Here is a 25,400-nt window from a genome sequence, read left to right as displayed (position 1 = left end):
AAGCACCCAGGGCCTGGGGCAGGGTGCCAGAGGACCACAGAGACGGGGGACTGTGTCCTACGTTATGGGACCCGCTGCCACCCATCCCAGCCGATTCCCGCCCAGCGAGAAAGCAGACCCGCAGACCCTGTGCTGCTAGGCCTTCTGATTTTCCTGGAAAGTCCGAAATCTGAACTTCTTATGGAAAATCTAATTTTAAAACTTTATTTAATTTCGACATGCACACTCATACCCGATGGACCAATCGCTCTACGGGCCCGTGGGCTGCCACTTCACAGCCTCTGGCTGGCAGAGAACGGGGCTCAGGCGAGGAGCCGAGGGCGTGGCCAGGCCTGAACGGGGGGGTGGGGGGACCAGGAGGAAGTGAGTGGACCCAGGACGAGAGAGACGGATCTGATCTCTGATGGGAGGGGCAGAAGGAGAGGAGTCAGTGGTGACCCCCCGGTTTCTGGTGGGCTCCTGAGTGAATGTGAACACCAGCTACAGAAAGAGAATACAGAATCGGTGACGGGTGACGGGGGTGTGGGGTGGGCAGGATGCTGGAGAAGCACGAAGTTTTATCTGAGACACGTCGAGCTGGAGATGTAACAGCACAGCCTGAGTTAAAAAAGAAATGCACGCGGACCCGGAGTTCACAAAACTGTGAGGGGCTGAAGTTGTAGACTTGACATCACTCATATAGGAGGAGGAGAATGGACAAGATGGACCACAGACAACGTGCGGATTTCACGCGCACACTGCACTCGGGCATTCTCCCGTCCCGCTCCGCGCCAGGCGCGGGCCTGTCCTCGGACAGCTTACATCAGCGTGCCCCGTCTGGGAGAGACGCGCGGAACTGTGGGTCTACCACAGAGTGAGAACAGCTAAGCCGTTCCGACGCTTAGTCTGGCCGCGGTTTACTGCTCCTAACTTAGCGCTGCGATGATCTGCCCACCGGTGTGGACCGCCCCCGTTCGGGCGGCCTTCCCACCCTCCGTCCACCTCCCTCATCCACGCTTTGTCTTTCCAGAGCGATCCCTCTGTTCGAATTATTACTTTATACTGTTAGTGTCACTAGGTGCATCAGTGTCCCCACCCCCTTGGACCATAAGCCCCCTGGAGTTGCCTTCCGTCTGACTCTCCAGTAGCAAACACACCACCTAGCACATCCAGGAGCAGTTAACTGTCTGTGTCCTAGACGAACTGTAATTTCCTTTCGGGTGGGGATGCCACTGAATCCTTGACTTGCATCTCCCCAGGCTTAGTTATCTGTGGCCTACGTCCCCCCAGAAAAGGTGTTCTAGCCTATAATATCCCAGTTCTGCCAGGCGAGGCCACCCCGAATCCACTCTAGACAGTGGAGAATCCCATTTTTCAAACCCGTCGGATCAGACGAGAACCCAGACTAACACCCCAACAGCAGAGAGGGCGTTTTATCTCTGTGCCTACCGGGCCTAGACCAGAAGACTTCTGCCCAGTCTAAATTCCTCAAGTTAAATCTTCAACCCATTTCCCATTTACTCATCCCTGGTTACAGGAAGGGGAAAAGTAGATATTTTAATAAAAAGTTTTCACATGCTCAGATTTAGCTACCAGGTCTTCCTTGAGCCTTTTCTCATGGAAGGTGAACAAGAGCTGCTGTCCGTCTGTCTGTCTGTGTGTCCAGCTGCCCGACGGCCCCGGCGCAGCTTACCTGCTGGAGTCCTTCGGTGATAGAAGTGACCGGAGCCATGCCGCAGGTCAGGGACGAGAGCATGTACCCGTCGGAGCCGATGGAACTGTTAAAATTTCCTTGCTAAAGGGAAGGAAGAGAAGAGAAAGAGGCTGTGGCAGCAACGCGGACAGGAACCGACTCGACACAGAAAGGAGGAGGCGTCGCCCCTTCCCTGCGCGGGGGCGGGGGCGGGGCGGGGACGAAGCCCGCGCCCCGCTCGGACGTGGCTGTGGCCTTGGCGGGTGGGCGAAACGGCTGGACAGGTGTCCGTGGGAGGGGACCCTGAGGACCACACGACCGTCAGATAAATAATACGAAGACGCCCGTTGCCCTTTTCGCCGAGTGACAGTGGGCGGGCGAGACTGCCTGCTCATCAGAACCAGCTGCAGCATCGGCAGGTCTCACCGCCACGCACGAGCAGCAACTAATAAACACGCAGAGAGAATAGACTTTTTTTTAAAATCTTGTAAGATTTTTAAATGTCGGTGTTGCTGAAGAGTGCCCTGGATGAGGCAGTAAATTGTTTTATGAAATCGCAATCCTCGAGGACAAATTGTTTTATGAAATCGCAATCCTTGGGGACGTGTCCTCTAATATTCTGTGTAACAAAAAAAGAGAAGTATGTGCCCAGCGTTACTTTCTGCGGTGCCCTGTACCCAAGGGGACTGCATGTCCTAAAGAGAAGCCCTCCTTCCGCTCATGAAATTTGCTGCTTTTTTCACACAGAACACCGTTTTTGTGTGAAAGAACCATGGACACGCTATCTACGGTTATTCAGAGTTGGGTATTTGAAAGGTGTTTTGTGGAAAATAAATGAAATGGCCCTATCACTTCAAGGAAAACTGGCAGCTTTTGTGGTCAATGTAAAATCTGAGCTTCCTATGAGACTGTCAGCTTCGTAATAGGCAAAGACTTTTTACAAGATCGGCAGTGATATTAACGAAATTTTTTGCATTAACTCAGCAAACTCATATTTTCTAAATGACTAATGCATAACATTACAAAATCGTGAATGGGTACAAAACGTTGAAAGCGCATAGACCGAGGGATTTCAATGGAACAGAGAACAAAAAGTTCATTAATGTGGTTTTCCAATTCCACACTGCAACTAACGTTTTAGAAACGACCATTCATCCAGTTTGAGTTTAATACTAAAAAAGAATGCCCACAATTATCTGAAAAGCCTATAAAATATTCCTCCCTTTTCTAACTACGTATCTGTGTAAAGCCAGATTTTCTTTATATCTTTCCTTCCAAACAACATATGACAACAGATTGAATGCAGAAGCAGCTACGAGAGCTCATCTGCCTTCTAGAAACGCAGGCATGGAAGGGATGCTGGAATGTAAAATGACATCCCTCTTCTTGCTAAAGGTTTGCCTCAAGAAATAATTATGGTTGTGAAAATGTTACCTTAAAATGCAACAGGTTCATCATTGTTATTTTAAGTGAATTAATAAATGTTCTTTTAAAGTACACAGTTTCAATTTCTAATATGGCAAATCTAACCCCTGTACACGAAAGTTCTCTGCGGCTGTCAACCGTTGAGAGTGTAAAGTGGTCAAGAGATGAAGTTTGAACACCATCGGACGAAATGAATCCTGCCAAAATACAAAGAGTTATTTCAAATCATTAAAAACACTGAGTGTGTTTGCTCTGACTTGACATAAGCAGGAAAAAAGTCTGCCTCATCCACGGGTGCGATCCATCTAAGCCTCTGAACTCGACGGGGCAAAGTTCTTCCAATGTCTGTATATATTCTACAGAGTTCGGTATCTCTCGCATTCTGCTCAGTTCTGCCTCGTGCACAGCGTGCTGACACTTCTCGTCCCAGTGGCCCCCAAATTTCCTAAATTCAGTGTGGGTCTAAGGTTTATAGATATCCCACATAAATGAGTATTTTTCTGCAGGCGGGTTCATGGGGATGTTGTCAAAAGCTTGTGGAACATGTGTTGTTCTACAAAACAGCACGTGCTTTCCAAAGATACCCTTTTTGACTCAGTAGCCCAGAGGCACATTAGTGGGGCTGACAGGATGATGGTCCAGCGGGCCGGTTACCCTTTCTTATCAGTGAACCTCTGAGAATGTGATACTGGGAAGCAGGAAGGTGGAAGAAAAACCCTTAGCCAATGAGTCTGGCAACAGAGTGCCTGAAATAATCTAAAACTGAAAGTATTGCAGGAAAGAAGAAAGGCAGCATGCCACCCACAGTCCACAGCACGTATTGCTGACGCGTCATAGGCAGGTCTCATTTTCTCTTTAAAGAACCGAAGTTCCCAGACACCCTTACTGATCAAGCTGTTCCTAAGGTTAAGACACATCATCGGTCTCCAGGAGCTTACTAATTAACATGGAATCGATGATGGATCTAAGGGAAGAAAAGTAAGAGTCTAATATGAGATAGGATAAATCTGACCGACAGAAAAAAAGATACAATAATTTGTGTTTTGAAATAAGCCCGGGGACAAATGATCTCTTCGGAAACGTAGAACTATAGCTATTAGTAAAGAAAGCAAGGATTTGACTTACTATGGCATCTTTAACGATTTGTTTGGCCACTTGCTCTGGTGTGCAAATCGATGTGGTCTCTGAAATAAGGCGGGTTTCCAAAGGCTAAAGTGGAAAAATGGACATATCAGTTAAAAAATCAATAATTCTTACAGCGCTCCTACCCGCCATTGCTAAATAATTCCAGTTTCCCACCTTGGAATAGATTCTTATTTTGGGAGATCAGGTCCATCTGGATTCTAAATCAGTTTCTACCTGGTTAACTGTGTAAAATTCAGCCCGGCAGCTGAAGCCAGACAAGGAGGCCCTGGCCACTCTCCGTAGGACGTGTGGTCTCGGCCCCAGTGAGGCCCATCCAGGCTAGGCCGAGAACACATCTCTGCAACAAGACCAGAAACACTGGCTCCTTGACTTCTCCCTGCTGGCCAGACACCCAGCCCACGGGGCTTCCCCAGAGCCCAGGCTGTGCCCTGAGCAAGTGTCCTCTTACGACCAGCACCTCTCTTCCCACGCTACTCCCAGGCCAGCTGAGGACTGACCGCTGGACAGAACGGAGGCCCTGAGCAGGGACGGCCCCGGCCCCTGTTCAACACTGCAGCCGTTTCTCACAGGACCTGCAGAGGAGGCAGCGAGGGAACTAGGAATCACCTGAGAGGTCCCTCACGTGGCTGAGCTCGTTACTGGGCTGGGGCATCGGAACCCCAAATCTCAAAAGGCAGGCAAAGGTCCTTCTCCCCCTTGTTACCCAGCTCAAAAAGACATTTATGAATTCTTAACTGGCGGGAATTCCTCTTCCTGTCTTTGAACATTTCTGCCTTAATGTATATTATAGCTACTCGTGTAGTTGCAATTTACCTCCTAAGTTCTCTGTGGGCGAGGTCTTTTTTTTTTTTTTCCTGTTTTCCCCCTTTTGTTGCAACTTTTTCGTGGTGACATGTACACATATGCTCAAAAATTCTTTCAAAAGGGAGTCTGAGTTAGAAGTTTCAAAACGAAAGCCTTAAACTGCATGAAACTGTAAATTTTATTTACCATGCAGGCTTAAAAGAATTAAATAAAATTAAAACCAGAATATGGCCTTTTAAAATGGGAAAGCACAGCACTTCATAAAAGTCGAGTATTTCTTGTTAAACCTGAAGTAAGAGGAAGGCCTTTCGAAGGTGCCACCATGCATTCTTCCAGACCACCATGCCGGTGTCTGTGGCCAGGTATGCCCAAGATTTAAAAGGACTGTGGGCGCCCCCTACAGGGCTCAACCTAGAATTTGATTTACCCCGAGAAGTCAAACCAACATTTTCCTGGAGTTAAAAAAAAAAAAAAAAATAGCTTAACATCAAAATCAAATCTTCACAGGGAAATCACCACCCTGTGTCAGCTTTGGCTTCAAACTAAAAGACTGCTTACCAAATGTTGCAAATCTGCTTAGCAGAACCCAGCTTATTCTAAGACACACATTTGGCTTAAATTTACTCCTTTGAAATAGTGGTAATTTTAAAAGAGGCAGAGCTAAAGAGAAATGACTAGGAAAAAAGCTTCTAAATCATAACCATCTTTTTGCACATATACGGCCTGTGGAGCCTAAGTGCCAATTTTTATGCTGTGGAGTTTCACACTAAGCATTATTATAAAAGAGATGAAAAACCATCAACACGGGTTCGAAACGATAAGTGCTGACTGATTCCTTTATTTGTTTGTCTGCTCGGAGAGCGACTACGATGCATCGAGGCAAAGAGGAACAAAACGCAAAGCTTGTATTCAGCTCCGGATCACCCTACGGTCGCTGTATACAATGTAAATGTCCAGTGGTGATAAGCGCCTCGGCTCGGAGGAAAAACTAAAGCCAGGGAAGAGGATGGCGAATGTCCCAGGCGAATGCTATCTGACATCCAGAGGGTCAGGGAGGGGACGTCTGTACCGAGATGGAAAGAGGCAAGGGGATCGGCCACCCGCACATTCAGAGAGAGGACGGCAAGCGTGAAGCCTGCGGGTGACCACGGGCTGGGCAAGCTCACGCAACTGAGGTCCAGACACCGGGGGACTTTATACACCTCAAGGCCTCTGGACTCCACTCCAGGTGTGATGGCGGCCACTACCGCCACACTCTCCACGATACAGGCAGCCACTACCGACATATGACACTTAATTTTAACTTTGAACTAGTTAAAATTAAATCAAATTAAAAATTCACTTTCGTGGTCCCCTAGCCACTTTTCAGGTGCTCAACACCCACACTATTATGAGACCACCGCATCAGAGGGTGCAGGCACAGAACATTTCCATTGTTCTAGAATGTTCTATGGGACTGGGTGGTCTTTTGGGGTTGGTTCGTTTGTTTGTTTTTAAACATGAGGGTTTTAAACAGGGAGGTGAAGAGACCTGCCTTACGCTTGAAAAAGATCATTAGCGCCTCTGTGAAGAACAGGCCCCAGGGGGCTGAGGACAGAAGCAGGAAGAGACCACTGTCGAAGGTCACGAAGGTCGTTCAGGCAAAAACATCCGGGGCCACCACTACTGGCATGGCAGTGATATGTACAGTTTTTTAAAAAGTCAGATTTGGGATATTTTCTCAGAGAGGAGCCAAAGGGATCTGCAGACCAACCGGCCGTGAGGTGTGAGAGGGGGGAGCCGAGGCCGGCTTCGCGGTCCGCAGCCTGAGCAGCTGTGGCCGCCAGGTAACGAGATGAAAATCATGGGGGTTCCGAGGGGGGATCAAAAGTTCCGTTTCTGAAGCCTTACGTCTGAGATGCCCATCAGACCTCGATAGGGAGACAATGGCCCAGCAAGCAGGTGTTTAAGTTCAGGGGAGGGAATATTATTTTTAAAGAAAACCATCTCATCCGTTAAAAATACAGGCTGTACTCTCCATCACAAAGAAAATACCTTATTGATGCGATAAGGCTTCAAAGATTATGAGCAAAACTCATGGCCTTTGAAAACATGGCTGCATTCTCCAAGATTTCAAATAAAAGTTCCAGAAAGTTCAGAGGCCTCTAGTTGGCACATAAATTGAAAGGAACTTGATTTTCTGACATATGAAAATGCCTGTGGGCCGATGTGTGGAAAGGCAGAAAATCAGCAAAGGGGGTTCATAACATGAAAGCCTCAAAACGGGGTGCAGAGGAATACTTACTTTTGTTTTGTTTTCTTCTGCAAACCCAGGGGTGTCTGTGTCAGGCGGGTAGGCGACTGTGACATAGACGTTATACGGCTTCACCTGCGTTTCAGAAACAACATTCGCCCCTTCAGTAAGCAAGACACAATTTCGCAGCCTCCCTTGCCAGCCTGCACTGGCTGCCACCCATAGGTGGTAAATACTGCCCTGATTTTCTCAAAAGGTGGCGAGGCCCGAGGGCGATTCTAAAAGGGGACTCCCACCAGCTCAGAGAAGTGATCTCCGAGAGGACCATTTAGAAATAAAGACAGAAAACTCGTCCTAGCTTCTAACTCCACAAGACACCTGGTCTTCAGGTACGGCCATTCACCCCCACCCTCCTTCCTGGTTCCTTCCACTCCAGCTGCCCGTGAGGAAAATGACAGCATGGAAAGTCCCCTTGGCTCCGCCTGGTCTCCCCGCCACTGCCCACCTCCCGGGCACTGGGTTCAAGGCAATGGGCCAGGGCTGCCCCTCCCCCATCAGACCGTAAGTCTGTTTACCTTCATGGCTGCTTCTGAAACTCTTGTTATGTTGATTTCATCCATGAAATATGCCGAGGCCATTCAGACCCCTTCCCCTGGGCCCCTCTGGTGCCACCCAGACCAGGGCCAGAACTACATGCACCCCGAGAAGTCTGTTTGTTCAAGGGTTCCCCGTGGAGCTGGCCCCTTCGAGGGGCTCAGGAGTCACCTCCTCCTCCACAGCAGGAATCTCCCCTCACCCCCAGTGGGACCCCCGAGTCACCAGCCAAGCAAAGCACCTTCCAGCTCCTTCTCTTCATAGCTCCCCTCCTCCCGCCACCTGGATCTCCACCTCATTCCTCTGATGATGCGAAAGACAGGTTCTTGGGCTTGCTCCCCTCACTGCCAGGCCTCCACAATTAACTTCCCCACTCGCCGACACTCTCCAGCAGCCCTGCTCCCCCCTATTCTAAGTGACCCCTAAGGGCGGTGGTCCATGCCATCGACATCTCCGCCATGGCTTTTGTTTGCCACTGGCTCACTGTTTAGTCCCCATGAGTTGGAAATGGACAGGCAGCTGGTCGTCAGCTCAACCACTGTGTGTCTAAAGAGGCTAAAAAAAGACAACGGCCTCTGAGGGTATCCCAGGGTCCCTCCTGATTGTGGGGCCCACTTTCTCCCTAGTTCTGAAGACTGTGGGAGGAGCCGGCCAGCCTGGAAGGAGCAAGAGTCAAGGGTGATGACGTCCTGGTTGGTTCGGCTCCAGCGCACTCAGGGTGTGAGAGCTTGTTTGCTCAGCATGGACGGGGCGTGTGGCTTCAAGGTCCAGCTATGGCTCTGGGTTCAGGCCAGGCGGTAAGGTTGAAGAACAAGCAAGTCCTCTTCCACTTACATGTGAGAGAGTAGCTTTAAAAACTGTCTTCCGTGGCCTTGCCTTCTATTGTGCAGAGACCAGAGGAAAATGCCACCAACAAAGCCAGTGTGTGGTCATTTGACAGCCACTGTACAGCCCGGAGCGGACTGCTCAGATGCGCTGCCCCCCGGCCCCTCTCCCCCACAGTAAGGATGGTGGAACACGGGCCAACGTAAGGCAGCATTTCAAAGCAGTGTTTCTCAAATGCAAGGCTACGGCTAAGCCTCCACATGGTTAAAAGAGGTTTTCAGAACAGCTTTCTCCAGGGGCGGTGGTACCGATTGTCAGGGCTGGGAGGAACCAGTCCGATCCCTTTCTGGGTGTGGTGTCCTCTATAACCATGGAACTAAATACTCTCTCAGCCCCTGGCGGGAAACCTCCAGAGGCTAATAAGCTAACCGTTTTGTGTATTCATCCAACAAATACTGACTTACCACCATGTGGCGGTATTGTTCTAGAAATGAAGCATATAGATGCGAACAAAACAGACAAAACCCCTGCCCTCACGGAGCCGATGGTGTCCTGAAACTCTTGGTCAAATAGTTTGCTAAAAGCTAAACACATTAAATTATGTCTATACTTTCATTTAATTGATTAATCCCACAACCCTAGCAGAAAAGAAACGAGGTTAGTTATGCGTTCTCCGTCCTCACTGAGATGATGCTGACTCCCAGAGATGACCACTTTTTCTAAGAATTTATAAGCCAGGACTTCAACAACTTAAGCTCTTCCTTCAAATACATGCTAATTTTATTATTCGGTCAAAAAGGATAGATTTTTTGGTTACAGAAAAAACCTTACAGAATAAAATATCTAGTTAGCCTTATGCATACTCACCCAGTAAGACCAACAATGCCATGACGATATTAGCAGTACTTTGTGTATTAAATTAAGCAAGTGAAAACCTCCCAACCGTTTTGCTTCTGTCATAACTATAATCATTTACGCTTTGAAAAATGTTAACTTTTTCAATGCAAAGTTCAGGCGTCGAGCCAATTCTCCACTAACGTCAAATCTACAAATCTGTAATTCAAAATAACGACGCGTGTCAAGAAGCTGCACACTAACGGGAAACATTTGCTGAGCCGAGAGGAACAGACGTAAAACCGAATACAGCATTTACCTCCATCTGCAAAGCTTCGGCCAGTCCCCGGATGGCAAACTTGGACGACGAGTAGGCGGTGAAACCGTACAGTCCCACCTGCCCCGCCTGGGAGGACAGAAAGACGATCCTGCCCACCCGGCGCTCCTTCATGGTGGTGATCACGGCTCGGCTGGGGTACACGCTGCCCAGGTAGTTGACGCTCATTAGTCTCTGCGGGGAGCAAAGAGGCCATGAGGCGTGCGCAAGGTCAAAGCCGCAAGGCGGCGCTCGTGGGAGGTCGGTCTGCTCGCGAGACCGCAGTTCCTCCGTGCAGCGCAGCTGACCCGGAGCTCGGTGAGCCTGTAAATAAGCTGTGATGCTTATTATTTGAATTTGGTTTCAATACAGTCTTGCAATGTCGCAACGACAGCAGTTGCATCTTTGCTGAAAACGGGTCAAAACCAGTTCTCTCCTTATAAAAAGTACATTGCATACTGCAGGTCATACATTTTGAAAGACGGTTTTAGGAACGAGCTTCCAAATATTTCTAGCCCTTTAGTTCTAAGCTAAAGAAAGACCAAAAAGAGACTAAGACAGAGGTTAACAGCCCGGGCTGTGGTTTGAAGCCTTCTTTGTACCATTCACTACCTACATGATGATGAACAAGAAAGTTAGACATGCTGCTTATTTCTGCAGCTGAAAACAGGGTTAACAATGGTACCATCTCACAGGGCTGTCGCAAGGATCGAAAGAGGAAACACAAGTCAGATGCTGCTGCAGCCCCTGCCCCACAGTAAGTCTCATACACTGGCTCTTGTATTATGATGGGTAAGAGCTCACATAGTTACCAAGAGCATATTTCCCCGTCATCCTGAGAATTCTTAAAAACCTTACATCTTAACCTGGAAATGTAACACTACTTGCATTAAAATGTCTTTATGTTAGAAAGCCTTGTTAAAACGTTACATCCGTCACCACGTGAAACCAAACAAACACTTCACTGGGGAACCTGGAGTCAATCCTGAAATGTTAACGCAACAGAACGTTAGATAAGTTTCAGAAACGATGACCAGAAACATCAGGAGGGCAGGGGGAATTTTTATTCTGTAAGTTTAAAAAAAGCAGAGGGCAGACTATATGTACACTGTGACTGTTAACTATTTCAAATACTAAATAAAAGTACATGTGCACAGGTACAAAACCAGGGAAATACAGAAGATTCTAAGCGCCTGTGTTAGGATGCCGGAATTTCCATTTTTCCCCCCCAAAATGTCTTTTACTATCATTATTGTTTTGATGATAAAAATGCTCTAAAAAAGTATTTGAAAAGAGATGGCCCCCCTGAATCCAAGTGTTAACTTTGGCTCCCTTCAGAGACCCCACTAAAATCTCTCAGTAAAGAGATTTGGTTTTTTTTTAAGGCATGAACCCACAAGAACAAAAAAAATAAAAGCAGCGACATTTTGGAAGTTGAAGAACAGAATGATGAGTGATAACTAGCTGAGCGGAAAGCTGAATGTTATACAAGAAGCAGAGAAACTAGAAATCGGAACGGAATCGCGTAACCCCCAAAAGGTGGTGGGTGTGGGGCTGGAAGACAGGAGTACCGACAAAGAGTCTGCTTGAAAAACAGTCAGACGGCAAAGCCACAATTATAATCAGAGATTTCAATACCCCTTTTCAATCATGGATAGAATAAGTGGACACAAAATCAGTAAGGACATACTGGACCTAATTGACGCTACTAGTAGACTCCACCCCACACCGTGGCTCTTCTCAGGCGGAACAGCTGCAAGATAGTTATATCCTGGGCCACATCACGAGGCTCAGTTGATTTTAAAAAACTCAAGTTGTACGAAGCATGTTCACTGACCACATGGAATTCAACTGGAAATCAATAAGAGAAAGATTTCTGAAAAGTAACCAAATATTTCTAAGCTAAATCGCACACTTCTAAATATCCCAAGGGTCCAAGCAGAAATGAAAAGGGAAATTATAAAACATTTGTAACTGAATGAGAGTAAAAACACACCACGTCATACCCGGTGGGGTGTCACTACAGCGGTGTGTAGGTGGAGGTGTGCAGCACTTAAATATCTGCGTTAGAAAAAGGGAAAGGCCTCAAATCAATGACCTCGGCTCCCACCTAACGCAACTATAAAAAGAAGAGCAAATTAAAACAAAAGTAATCAGAAAATAAAAGAGATAATAAAAATAAGAGGAAACAAATGAAATAGAAACAGAAAACAATAAAAAATCAATAAAAGCAAAGCTGGTTACTGAGGGGATCGATGAAATTGATAAACCTCTAGTCATACTGGTCAGGAAAGAGAGAGGACACAAGTTATCAACAGCAAGAATGAGAGAGGTGACAGCACTATAAACTCTGTGGATAATATTGGATAATATTGGAATATGGTGAATAACTTTGCGCCGATAAATTCAATGACTTAGATAAAATGGACAAATTCCTTGAAAGACGCAAGCCACCAACGGTCCCTCAAAAAAAAAGATACATATAGAGCCAGCTGTCTATCTATTAAAGAAACTGAATTAAAGTCATAAACCTTCCCACAAAGAACTCAGGCTTCATTGGTAAATTCTACTAAACAAAGAAGAATAATATCAATTCTACACAAACTCTTCCAGAAAACTAAAGAGGAGGGAATACTCCTCTGCTCATTCTATGCAACCAGCATGACCTTTATTCCAAAACCAGAAAATAACATTATAAGAAAAGAAAAAAAATCACAAGAAAAGAAAAATATCCCTCAAGAATAAAATTATAACATCTCAGAACCCAGAGAGATTTATCCCAGGAATGCAAGGTTGTTTTAACAAATTTAAAATGAATCAATGTTAATGTACAGATGTTAAGTTATCATGTACACCTGAAAATTACATAATTGTATTAACCAATGTTACCCCAATAAACTTAATTAAAAATAAATAAATGTGTAAAATAAAATAAAATAATAAAATGAATCAGTGTTAATTCGCCATATTAACAAACTAAAAAAGAACTCTATCATCATCCCCATAAATGTAGGAAAAGCATGTGACAAACTTCAATATCCATTCTTTATAAAAACTCCCAGCAAACTAGGAATAGGAGGAAACTTCAAGTTGATAAAGAGGATCTACTAAAAAACGAAAAACAAACAAACAAACAAAAAGTCCAGCTAACATCACATACTCAATGATCAGAGACTAAATGTCTTCTCCCTAAGATCGGGGACAAGACAAGAATGTCTGCTCTCACCACCTGGACTCCAGCAACACTGTGCTGGACGTTCCGGCCAGGGCAACGGGGTACCCAGCCGAGAACGGAAGAGGTAAAACTGTTGCAGACGATATGACCTGGGGTGTGGAAAACCCAGTGAGCACTAGAATTAATCGTGAGTGTAGCAGGATGGACAGATCGATATACAAAAATCAATCGTCTCCACCTTGGCAAGGAACACTCCGAAACGGAAATGTAAAAAAAGACCCTTTGACACGTGCATCAGAAACTATGACATGCTGAAAACGACGTGCAAGAACCGTACACCGAAAACTACAAAACCTTGCTGAGAGAAACGAAAGCAAAGCTAGGTAAGTGAAGACGAAGACGGGGTTCACGGGTTTGAAGACCGTGTTGCTAAGATGCCGGTTCTCCCCAAGGGGGTCACAGAGTCAATGTAATCCCAATCAAAATTTTAAAATCACTCCCATCAACAGCCTCACGTAGGTAAAGCAAGCGAGATCCAGCTGTAAGAAACCGTTAACAAAGGCGCGGGGAGGGTGTTGGACGTCCTCCAGGTTTGTGACTCACAAGACTTGGCACAGACTCGTGCCCATGACTGAGGCTGACGACAGCGAAAGGGCACAAAGCAGAATCAGCGAGGGCAAAAGGCACCCCGGTCAGGGTGCAGGGCACGCCACGCGCAGGTCTCCAGGATCCTCTCCCTGGGGGGTCACGCAGGGGTGTGCTTAGTCAGGATGGCACGTGCGAAGTATCGCGTGCGTGCGTTTTATGTGCATGTGAACGTCGATACACTTAAAACGAAAAACAAGACACCAAACCAAAAAAGTAACCGAGGTAGAATTTACTTTGCATAAAAATGAACTCGTATCTTCGGAAAAGGCACGAAGTGTGGCAGTGTGTGTTCTGCCAGGGCTCGCTGATGATAAGGCCACACCTGGACTTGCCTAGAATAATGCAAGTGACCGGGAAGGGAATGGGCAGAGCTGCCTTGGAAGGTGACGTTGCCCCTACCGCCTGGGTTCAGGGCAGCCCAGGGGACAGAAGGCCTCGGTTCAGGGCAGCCCAGGGGACAGAAGGACAGTAGGTGTGGCTATGGCCAGAGGGGGCAAGGTAACAACAAATGATTCCTAGAATGAGGCCTTGTCACCAGAATAGAGGCGCCAAGTTTTGGGTTAACAGTCCCCCTGTTTTAGAAGGCTACTTCCCACAGGGAGCAGGGCCACTGCCAACAGCGCCTATCAGCCGCTCGAGCGCCTATGCTGGTCCCTGTCCCCTTCTCCTGCCACCCAGCACCCGGGGACTGCCCACCACCACACCCCCATCCACTCCCAACATCACCGTTTCCTGCCTTAACTACCCCGCAGCTCCTAAAAGTCTCCCTGACACAGTGGGCAGAAAAATCCTTTCAAAACCAAAATGCAGATCACGTCACCACCCGGCCTAGCTTAAAATTCTCAAGGGGTTTGGAACTAAAATCCGAACTGCTGACGGTGGCCTCCACGGCCCCAGCAGATGTAGCCCTGCCCCACCCCACCCAGCCACCCAGGCCCCGAGTTCTCCCCGGCTGTGCCATGCTCTCCCCACCTCGGCCCCCGCAGCCACTGGCTCCCCCCGTCTCTGTGGTCTCATTCTTCAGGTCCCAGTCCCCGAGGCTGGGTCTCCTGCTACGCGACCTCACGGAGCCCCCTCAGCTCCTTTCCTCCTGTCCCTCCCACAGCACGTCCTCCAGCCCAAAATCTCTGCTGATCTGCCAGGACAATGCCTGACCCACTGGAAGCTTCCGAACATTCGCGGGTTGGATGACAAGCGGAAGGAGGTCGACATTCACTAGACAGCCACCATGCGCTGTCCGGCATACGTTATGCTACCTCATCCTCATAGCTCTGGGGGGCTGTACGTCCCGTCCGCAGAGATGGGAGCTGAGCTCGGAAGAAAACCTGGGCCCACGCAGCTAGCAAACGGTCAGACCTGAAACCATGAGGGCTGGGATCTCAAACTGGGCTCGCCTGATGCCAAAGTCCGTCTTTTTTTCCTGCGGCACCAGGCTGCTGGGGAACAGAGAGCGACAGCCGTGTGGGTGGGTCCGGGTGTGCACATACGCTGGCGGTGTGGGCAAGTCGTCAACTGCGATTTTTTTTTTTTTTTAATGAGATGAAGGAAAGAAGGAAGGAAAGAAGGAAGGGAAGAAAGGAATAGTAAGAATGGGAGACAAAGTTAAGAGCAAAGTGAGTTTTAAAAGATTAGAACTGTGCATTTTTTTACATTTCGACAGGCTTCGTATTCTAGTTATTTTACTCCTTCTTCACCTCACCGGCTTCACATTTTCTCCTTGTCACTGACACTCATGTACTTTCATCCACCTGGTATCAGACACGTATTTTCTTCTATCCTTGCTCACGATTATGGACCCCCACGAAAACATTCACTCAATCGTCTTCGTCTTTCCTTTAGACACACAATCCCTGTACCCTCTGTCCCCAAGCAGACCTGCCCTGCTTCCCAAGGTCCTAGCTTTACAACCATCCATTTATTTATTACAACCAGGCAACCACTTCTACCTCAACTCTCTCTGTGCCCTCCATGTTCAGTCAAGGTGAGTTTTTCGTTAAGAGAGTAGATCTTAAGTGTTCTCAATTTTTAAAAAAACGATAACTATGTGAGGTGATGGGTGTGTTAATCGACTTGATCGCGGTGATCATTTCACGGGGTAAACATGTCTCCCTCCGTGTCACCTGTCACACACATACACCCTCCTCCTCTTTTGCTGGCCACCTCCACAGTCCTTCGCCTCTGTACTCCATGCCAACACGACGACCACAACTGTTTTCTCCAACTGACTCTGTCGAAATAATCTTCAAAATCTCCCTTTGGTTACTCACAGATAAAGGTAGACAGGTCAAGACAACCATCTTCCTATGTAGTTGATAAAGGAGCCTCAAGACACTCGAGTCCCAGGTAAGGCACTGCTCTGCTCCTATCCGCATCCTGACTTGACTGTAAATCAGAGTATGTGGTGCTTTCCCCAAGTCCACCAGAAGCGAGATGTCTAAGCTACTGCTGTAGACATCTCCTCTTCTGTAAAAGGGGGATGCAATGTCGCTCTGTGGAGTAAAGTGTTCAAAACCCACTACCACGATGAAGGCTCAATAGAACACTGAGAAAAAGATGGTTGATGCCATGTCAACTAAAAAGAAAGTTTTGCATTTAAAGACTTCAGATCTGATGTCTATTTCTTCGGGGCTGAAATAAATGACTAAGGGATGTTTCCATGGCAAATCTGTTTAAAAATATAATCATAAATATGATGCATCATCTTTTTAGTCCTGATGTGAGAATTCTTTTTAAAGAGTCTGCTCTTCAACGTTTTGGTTTTTCAGTGTTAGAAATACTGATACTTGACATGAAAACCCAGTATCTCTCGGTGTACAAAGAGCTTTCTCTGGTTGGATGGTCACGACACAGGGACCAAACCCTCGTCTGGCCTTCCTCTCGTCTTCGAGAGCTTCTATTAAAACTAAACGCGCATCGCCTTTCATTTGCAAAGCCTTTCTCTATGGCCTTGTATTACTTTTAGTGTCCGGGCTACCTCAATGAGCAAAAACCAAATGTTTACTTACTTCAAAAGTACTAACTTCGAGATCCTCGAATTTTCCTGAAAGTGACATTCCTGCACAGTTTACAAGCATGTCCACTGGGCCCAGTTTCTCCTGTGCCTGGAAAAAGTTATCACGGCAGGCATTAATAAAGAGAAAAGAAGAATCGTGGCGTAACAAATCGATGCCAGTAAATAAAATCTATAAAACTATTAAACCTATCAGGAAGTTTACTAATTCCAAGCCACATAGCAAAATAGTAAGAACCAATCGAAAGGCACGTAAATTAATTCCAATTAGCCCAACCTCTTACTTGTTTTATGACATTCTCGACTTGGCTATAGTCTTGAGATACGTCGACTGATATACAGAGCACCACCTGTTAGAAAGAGAAAGTAATCATCAAAGCTATGCAGGTGTCTGAAAGCACTTTTAAAAGATTTTTTAAAAATTAAAGTCAATTCTTTCCAAAAGATAGGGAGTCCAATCACTAATGTACAAATTGCACTGTTTTAAATCTGCCGACAGTGCAATTAGTACGGTCTAATTTTCTTGGCAGTTTTCATAAAAAAACGATTTTGGGCAAACTCAAAAGAAATGTTGGCCAAAGGGCACAAACTTTCAGGTATAAGGTAAGTTCTGGGTGTGTAACATCCAGCATGGTGACCGTTATTAATACTGTGCTATTGAATACTTGAAATTTGTTAAGAAAGTAGATCTTAGGTGTTCTCACCACGAAAAAAAAATGATACCTCTGTGAGGTGATAGACGTGTTAAAGAACTTGGCTGTGGTAATCATTTCATAATGTCAATGTACATTAAATCGTCACATCGAATATCTTAAATACGTACAATTTTTATTTGTCGATTATACCTCAAAAAAGCTGGAAATAGAAAAAAATATATAAAATGCTTCACTTAAAATGCCACTGCTCTACAGTGACAGGAAGTTGGTCGGTGACCACCTACAGCCAGTCACGGAGGGCGGAATGGACTGCAAAGGCCCGAGGCCGCCTCTGTGTCTGGGCTTCTGTGGTACTTCCACACGTGTCTACATCTGTCAAAAGCCACTGAACTGGAACCCTTCAAACGGGTGTGGTTTATTGCATATAACTTCCATCTCAAGTGGTTAAAAAGAATACATAAATTACATAAAGAATACATAAATTATAAATACATTACATCTCAGGTTATTAATATGTTAAGTTGTTAAAAAAAACAACAACAACAATAAATCCGATCAACAGGTTTAAAAAACAAACTATTCCCCTTGGAGCAGTATCAGAGCCAGGACGGCCTCAGTGGGTGGCATAAAGACAGAAGCAAACATCTACTCCCAGAAGCCACCTCGGTTTGGGCTCCCCTGAGAGACTGAGCCATGGAACATTATCCTACAAGACCATGGGTAGATTTGGGCCTGCAGGAGCTGAGCTGGGAGTCAAGTCACATTCAGTTCGCTCTGAGGTTTGCTTGAGACCCCTGACTCTGGACTGACCGGGCCACTCAGCAGAGCCTTTGGAGGAGGTGTCACCGAGCTGAGCCCCAGAGCCCACTCAGTACAAAGCTGGCTGTGTCCAGGGGTGCACAGCACGGAAGGAGGGCGGGAAGGGCTCGGCCTGTGCTTACCATGGAAAACAAGTCCACTCAGTCTTTGAAAAGGAAGGGAGGAGAAAAAAAGGGGAAAAACACACATATCGGGGCTTACTTTGACAGAAATATATGAAACCGAATCTGGCACAACTAAGAGGACAAACAATGAGATTTTGTTTAATCTTACTTTCTGGGTAATGTTTTCAAAGCAGAGCTTAGAGCCCTGACAGAGGAACGTTCTGTGCTCCCAGGAAGGTCACTGAGAGAAGCAGAAAGGTGCTCTTGACCTCTTGGCCGTTCCGTGAATTCTCTCGTGTTGACACTGGCCGCCACGCTCAGGGGTGGATAGAACACGGCGGGTCGGAGGGCGCTAAGGACCTGATGATGCGCCCACGTGCAGCTGTGGGTGTGAGGCGGTGGCCTCGGTGCAAAGGACACACACGTCACTCGGAAGGCCTGGCTTCCAATCCTGTCCCTTTGCGAACGAGCTGAGCAGAACCTGAGTAGGGGACAGTGGCCTCAGCAGTGCAATAGGGTGTCTGAAGCTAGTGATGACCAAGACCCCTTCCAGCTCTAAGAAGCCACGGTGTGAAAAATGAATCTGCAACGGGGCGGGCCAAGGAGTCCAATAAAAAGAGACCAAGGGCCGCAGGGTTTTCAGGCCGGAAGCCTAACTCAGTGCAAGGGACCCCATCCAAATGACCTAGGTTCCCGAGAAAAGGAAAGAGCCACCTCTGCAAATGCAGCCTGGACCTTTCTAGACTTGAGGACTCACCCTTGGATTGTACCCACCTCTCACCGCATAGAAAACAGTTTTTTAAGAAGGGAGCAGGAATCATCGGATTAATTTTTAAACATACAGTATTAGATCCTTGACCACAAGTGAAATTTCAAACCAAGTGTTAACAAATTACCAGGAAAAAAATGCCCACAGGGCACCGTTTATGCCAAGTGGTGTGACAAGCCCGTTCTGGGCCAGCAGAAGGATCAAGCTCCTTCTGGCCCACCCCCCAGCCCTGATATCTTCCCCTCCCCTGGTGCAGAAGTCAAGACCTTTCCACGTGACCTAAAACCTTCTGAGAGGTGAACAGGGGGCGGGAGTAATGGTGAGGTAGGTCCCTAGCAGGCAAGACTGGCCGTCAGCCACAGCATTCGAACTTTATGGCTTTAGATATTTCCTTCTGTATCAGAAGTTACGTGAATATGAAAAAGAAAAATGGGGCGATTTGCTGAGCTGGCAGCTTTCCAATGTTGGTGGGCTTCAGAGAAAGGGGAACAGGCAGAGGCCACGGTACTAGAGAAAAACTCACATACACGCAAAAGCAGGTGTAGATGAGGACTCTACCTGCAGCATTAAAGGCAACAGCAAAAAAAAAAAAAACAAAGCTAAACCACTTAACAACAGGAGACTGATTAAATAAACTCTGGGGTACCGAATACTATGCCACAGCAGTTTAAAGAGATGAGGCGGATTTCTTTCTATTGACATGAAAAGATCTCTAATATATTCTGGAGAAGAAAAGAGGCAATTAAAAAACTATAATGAAATACCATATAAAACTCATCCGAAAGGCAAAAGTTAGAAAGTCAGCCAATACTAAGTGTTAACAAGGTGTACGGGGCATCAGGAGACACCAACCACTCTAGAGGGGCTGTAACCACTTCGGCGAGGCTGAAGGCATGCACATGCTCAACTCAGCAATTCCACTGCTAGGTATATTCGTGCAAAACAAACTAACAAACAAAACTAGAAACAACCTAAACATCTACCAACAGTAGAACTGATGAATTAAAGGTAGTCTAGACATACAAGACAAGACTATATAGAGGTAAAACAATGACTGAACTATTTTACTTTAGGCAGCAACGTAGAAGAATTTAAAAAAACAGTATTGAGTGAAGAAATCAAGTTGCACAAGAACCCATAAAGAACGATGCCATAAAAATTCAGAGAAAGAGAAAGCAGGTTAATGTCTGCCTAGGGATGGAAGGGGTTTGGGAGGGAATGGGGAGTGACTTAATGGGTATAGACTTTATGAGAGGATGAAAATATTCTACAATTAATTTCGATGATGGCTGTGCAACTTTGTAGATATGTTAAAACCACCGAATGGTACATCGTAAATCAGGGAACTGTACGCTAGGTGAATTATATCTCGATAAAGCTGTCTAAAACAATGATGCAGAAGTAAACGATATACTATTTGTGGTCACACACATTTATGGTCGAATTATAAAGAAAAGCAAAGGATCAACACAAAAATCAGGCTGGGGTTCCCTCTAGGAATGACACACAGGAGGAAGCTGATGTGGCTTCAGGGCCCCCGTGAATTCCATTTCTTAAGCTAGGTAATAAGTGTGTGGTTATTAATTTGTTATTATGTTTTATAGTGAAATATATATATACATGCACACACCATTTTATTCATTAAATCGTTCCATAACCAAAAAAAAATTTTAATGCCCTTTCCCCCTTAAGTGTTTTGTATAAAGTTGATTTAAATAATTAAAATAAAGTCATTTTCTAGTAAAGCATTGTTATTTGGTCATTTGTGTGTGCATGTGTGTGTCGGAGTCTATACATTTTTGTAATAATCTGAAATTCTGGACAACTCAAACAATTTCGCCTTTCAAAAAACAGTCTAGTATGTATTTTAATTTGGAAAATCTTACATCTTTCAATGAATTATTCATAGCTGAAGTAATTCTTTTTTTCCCACTATGCAACTGTGTTGATTCGTACAGAAAATGCATCAAGAAGATTGTGATTTTACCTGTTTATCATTAATAGAGTGTTTTTCAATTTCTTTCTTTGCCTGCAGCAGCCTGTCCTAAAAACAACAGAGAACAGTTAGTTCTAGCGATTGTCTCTTTGTCTGCTTGTTTGTTTTAAAATTCATTGCATAGAAAGATAACAGAAAAATCAGTGAACTTCAAAATCCTAATTAACAGCATGACATGCTGATGGTTACCTTATCAATTCTAATCAATGTTTTGATCTGGCATTATTTAGATGATATAAAAGAAGAACCATATGGATATGCAATGCTTCCCAAACGTAAGGGTACACATGAGTCCACGTCAAGAATGCTTTCATCGGGAATTGTCCAATATTTTCCTCTTCTACTATAAAAGCATACACGGTAAAAATCACTTTTTAGATGGACTGGGGAAACCTATGTGTGGCTACTCTCAAAAATACTCTTGACAAGCAAAGTTACCCACATAACCGAGTAACTTTTCTAAGGTCTCAATTTTACTCGTTTCACTCATTTTCAAGACGATGAATATCAGTTTACAGTGTCTTAATTTGCTCTAAGAGCTGTAATTTAAATTCATCCTGATGGCAGCAGAGAAAAGGGAGGGCAGTCTTTTGGAAAGACACAGGTTTTCTAAACACGAACGTGTCTATAATAAAATAACATTGTTCTATTAATAAAGATATACACGACTTGACTTTATCAAAATCAGGATAAAAAGCTGCATCAGAAGATGAAGAACTTCTTGATGCCAGAAGGCATGTCTGCTCTTTCGCCTCCAGCCATGTGAGGACCACAGAACGAGCTTCTGAGCCCCTGAAACCTGGGACACCCCTGCCTCCTTTTTCATCTGCCTCGTGTCAAATGTCGGCATTGTTTAAATCTCCCAAAATGCCATTTTACTAAAGCTGTGTTTCCTCTCCCATAAGGTAGCGTCGATGCCAAAGCAAATTCACTGTGAGAGAAGTCGGGGTCTACATAAAAAGCTAATTCTGCCTTTCTTGAGTTTAAAAAAGAAGTCAGGGACATCCAAGCCTAATTCTGTGTCGTTATTTGAACACTGCCATCGCCGGGGTCCTGCTTACCTGTGCACCCCCACCCGAGCAGCCACCACATTGCTGCCCTCTTTTTGCATAGGGGAATCCGAGTCCCCAAGCGTGGAAGCCGGCATTCCCATTGCTCCCATCAGCCTCGCTCCATGTCTTCATTCAACAAATATGTTCTGAGCACCTGCTATGAGCCAACTATGCCCCGCACAGAGCTACGGCAGTTGACAACACAGCCCTAGTCACTTCCCCCGCCCTGTGGAGCAAGAGGACTCCACCACTGTTCATGTGACCACGGTGTCACCACTTTGGGTCATGGAAGCAACTTCGGCAAGAACAGACCCTGAGTAAAAAGAAAAACGGACCTGTGTCGACGTGACCCAGAAAAATACATGTTTTGCTAAACTGCTGGGGAGCAGTGAGATTCTTCTGTGGGGTCTGGGTTTCACTAGAGATGTGTATCATGTCATAAGCAGGTTAGAGAGAAACGCCAACCCGTCCGCGGGGACTCTGGTATCAGCTCCACAATCGCCTCTGTGGGCTGTGCCCCCGCCCCCCACGGCCAGGTGTGCTGCTCAACGCGCCCCGCCCAGCTCGGGATCCGCAGCGTCTCTGCTGTTGCCTAAGAGTTGCTGGCTCTAAATAAATATCTGTGGAGCTGGCCTGACTTCAATGACGAAGTCTTTGATCCGAAATAACCAGTGGTTCAGGAATCACACCTCCCACTGCCGACGGGAGGGATCCCAGCACAGGTGTCCGTCCCGCCTCTTCCATTAATCTAAGGCTGAACAAGTGGGTTAAGTAACCACGTACTTCATTCCGCGCAACCAGAGTTATAAATGCTCCTTGTTTGTAGCACTCGATAGCAATGCACTTCCCGATGCCGCTGGAGCCTCCCGTGACCTAAAAGGAAAAAAACAACAACAACAACTTAGGACTTGGAATTTCCCTTCCGTGGGAAGTTTATTTAGAACAATTATGATGGCTCTAAAACCAATCTGCAAGAACTAGATTTTTAGCTGTTGTAGCTTCTTCGTCCCAGACTTAATGAATGGGACAAGTGCAAATGTGAAAGCCTGCACTACCAGCGGGCCGTGATTGTCCTGGGCGTGAGCTATAAACTGCACACCTATAGTATTTTTCTGAGTTCACTGGAAGGGAAGTGCCCTATAAATCCAGCTACTAAACAATACATTAGCCTGCCTTTGAGTCCAAATCAACCGAATCTCATTTCCTTACTGCATGGCTACACTTCCTATGCACGGCTAGCTCTCCGAGAGATGAAAAGGACGCTTATATCTTGATATTTTTAGATGATGGCTTATGGTAAAGTATTATATGATCACATGGAAACCCTGAAAAGCAGAGCTTCCCTTTCTGCACCATGCCCCTCACCATCTACAGCTCAGCCACGCCGCCGCCTTTCAGCTCCACTGTCTCTCCCGCCACGGGACGGGCCTCCGCATGCCCCCTTTCTCCTGTCAGGGAAGCTCTCCTCCCCTCTGTTCATCTGGCTGGCTCAAAACCCATCAAAACTCGGCTCAAACACCTCTTCTCAGGAAAGCCCTGGCCGACTGCCCTGCCCCCACCTCGACCCACTTTTCCGCACGGCACCCTTTTTCCCTTTAGCTTATGCCCTCACAGAATCGGCCACGGATTTCTCTCCGTGATTATGTCATTCACAACCATCTCTCCTATCGCTGCCTCGTAAACTTGATTGCAAATGCCAACTCTATTTTCTCTCCCTCGCTGTAGTCCTAGCACTTAGCACAGCACCTGGCATACAGGAAGGACTCGATGTATATTTAACTTAATAAGACAAATGCAACATTACCTTTCTAGTCATTTCCCCCCCCATGCAAATTACATAATATGGGCCAGGGGAGGTGTAGGGGGCTCAGTGCTGTCAGGTAAAGGGGTAAGGAAGTGTCAGAGATGCATCGGTCTTTCCAGGGTACTGCACCCTACTAAAAAATAATTAGGTCGTAATGTGTAATGTCAAAAACTCAAAGGCTTCACGGTATTGCTTTACATAGCTCTATCAAAACTTAACCATTTCCCTATAGTCAGACATTTAGATTATTTTGAATATTTTACTGTTAAATAGTAAACATGCTACAGTGAAAAATCTCGACCCCCTCCCATTTTAAAATCCTCAGGACGCCTCTCGCACACACACAACGGTCTGAGCCCCGGGCGACACTTCTCTTTAGCCTAATCTTTCCGACATTGAGAATTCTTTGGAAAATCTCAATTATCAATTATCTACAGGTTACTATAAAAACATACCTGTCGCCTAGGCAAACGGTTACCTCTGAGGAGGTGTCTGCTATCGAGATATTTCATAGCTGGTTTTGGTTTATTAATTTGCATCGGACATTCCAATTCCATAGCAATTATCGGGACCCCTGAAAAGGTCACGGCTGTTTACGATGTCATTTCTGCTGTTTAGATGTCCCTCCACCCGACATTCCCCATGTACCTGTATTTCCAAATCCTACCTCTCCTGCAGAGTTCCAATGTCCTCTCCTCCAGGAAGCTTTTCCTGACTCTGCCACTCAGCCCCGTCCTTTATCTATCACTTTCTACTCTGTGCACATTTATGTACATGTCGTAGCCCCTTGCCAGATTACAAGTTCTTGAAGTACCCTTGCCAGATTACAAGTTCTTGAAGTACTTTATCTCCCTTTTTCCTAGCACAGTGTCTTGCATAAGCAGTTGCTAGATAACACTTGCCTACATTAATTTACAAAATGGTATATGATACCATGTCTCTGAATGATACAATGACAAGAAAACTTGTAAGTAAAATCTCCCTATTTGTTATTCGATGAATGAAAGTTGAAGTTATGAGGTAATTGAGAAAACGTATAGGTTGTAAAGTGCTATGTAGATATTAGCTATTGTTATTATTGTTCTTTTCCTAGACTATAATAGGTAAACTAGCCACGTAAATTTAATGCACAACAAAGAACTGTTCCACGCTGATGACTTAAAAGATTTTTCTATAAGAACAAGAGTCAGACTCCAACTTTTAGGTCATGGTCCATAGGAAACCAACCTTCCAGTCTAGCCAGCTAATTCTTAAAAAGCATCTAAGAATATACATAAGCCAATTCTAGGCTATTATTCTGACTGTTACAAGAAAATATAAGAGATTTTCATAACGAAGAAAAATGGTAAGTATGTACTGAGTTGTCTGACAATTGGTAAACTGAATCCAGATAGGGGACACTAAAGATGATAGTTTAATTTCGTTTCTTTATCACTCCCTGTTACTATTCACTGCGAATGTCATTTACACGTTACTAACTCTTTAATCCCACCACACACCTCTCATAGAAGGCAAGAG

At 45.7% G+C, this 25,400-nt stretch overlaps 1 protein-coding gene across 1 annotated transcript in view; it reads right to left on the bottom strand.

Moving 5' to 3' along the window:
- Window positions 1-23,894, bottom strand: part of KDSR (3-ketodihydrosphingosine reductase) — a 26,609-nt gene extending 2,715 nt beyond the window's left edge. Inside the window, exons 1-9 of the mRNA XM_023531167.1 lie at window positions 23,883-23,894; window positions 22,862-22,951; window positions 21,018-21,074; window positions 16,967-17,032; window positions 16,678-16,773; window positions 9,853-10,044; window positions 7,332-7,415; window positions 4,223-4,306; window positions 1,673-1,774 (exon numbers count right to left, since the gene is read on the bottom strand). Coding sequence (XP_023386935.1) covers window positions 1,673-1,774; window positions 4,223-4,306; window positions 7,332-7,415; window positions 9,853-10,044; window positions 16,678-16,773; window positions 16,967-17,032; window positions 21,018-21,074; window positions 22,862-22,951; window positions 23,883-23,894 — 783 coding nt within the window. The remainder of the gene's footprint in view (window positions 1-1,672; window positions 1,775-4,222; window positions 4,307-7,331; window positions 7,416-9,852; window positions 10,045-16,677; window positions 16,774-16,966; window positions 17,033-21,017; window positions 21,075-22,861; window positions 22,952-23,882) is intronic.
- Window positions 23,895-25,400: the final 1,506 nt, after the last annotated feature.

The sequence above is a fragment of the Pteropus vampyrus genome, unplaced genomic scaffold (assembly GCF_000151845.1).
Source record: "Pteropus vampyrus isolate Shadow unplaced genomic scaffold, Pvam_2.0 Scaffold62, whole genome shotgun sequence".
In the NCBI taxonomy this organism is placed as follows: domain Eukaryota; kingdom Metazoa; phylum Chordata; class Mammalia; order Chiroptera; family Pteropodidae; genus Pteropus; species Pteropus vampyrus.
The sequence above is the reverse complement of the archived record's forward strand: the minus strand, read 5'-3'. Positions and strand labels throughout refer to the sequence as shown.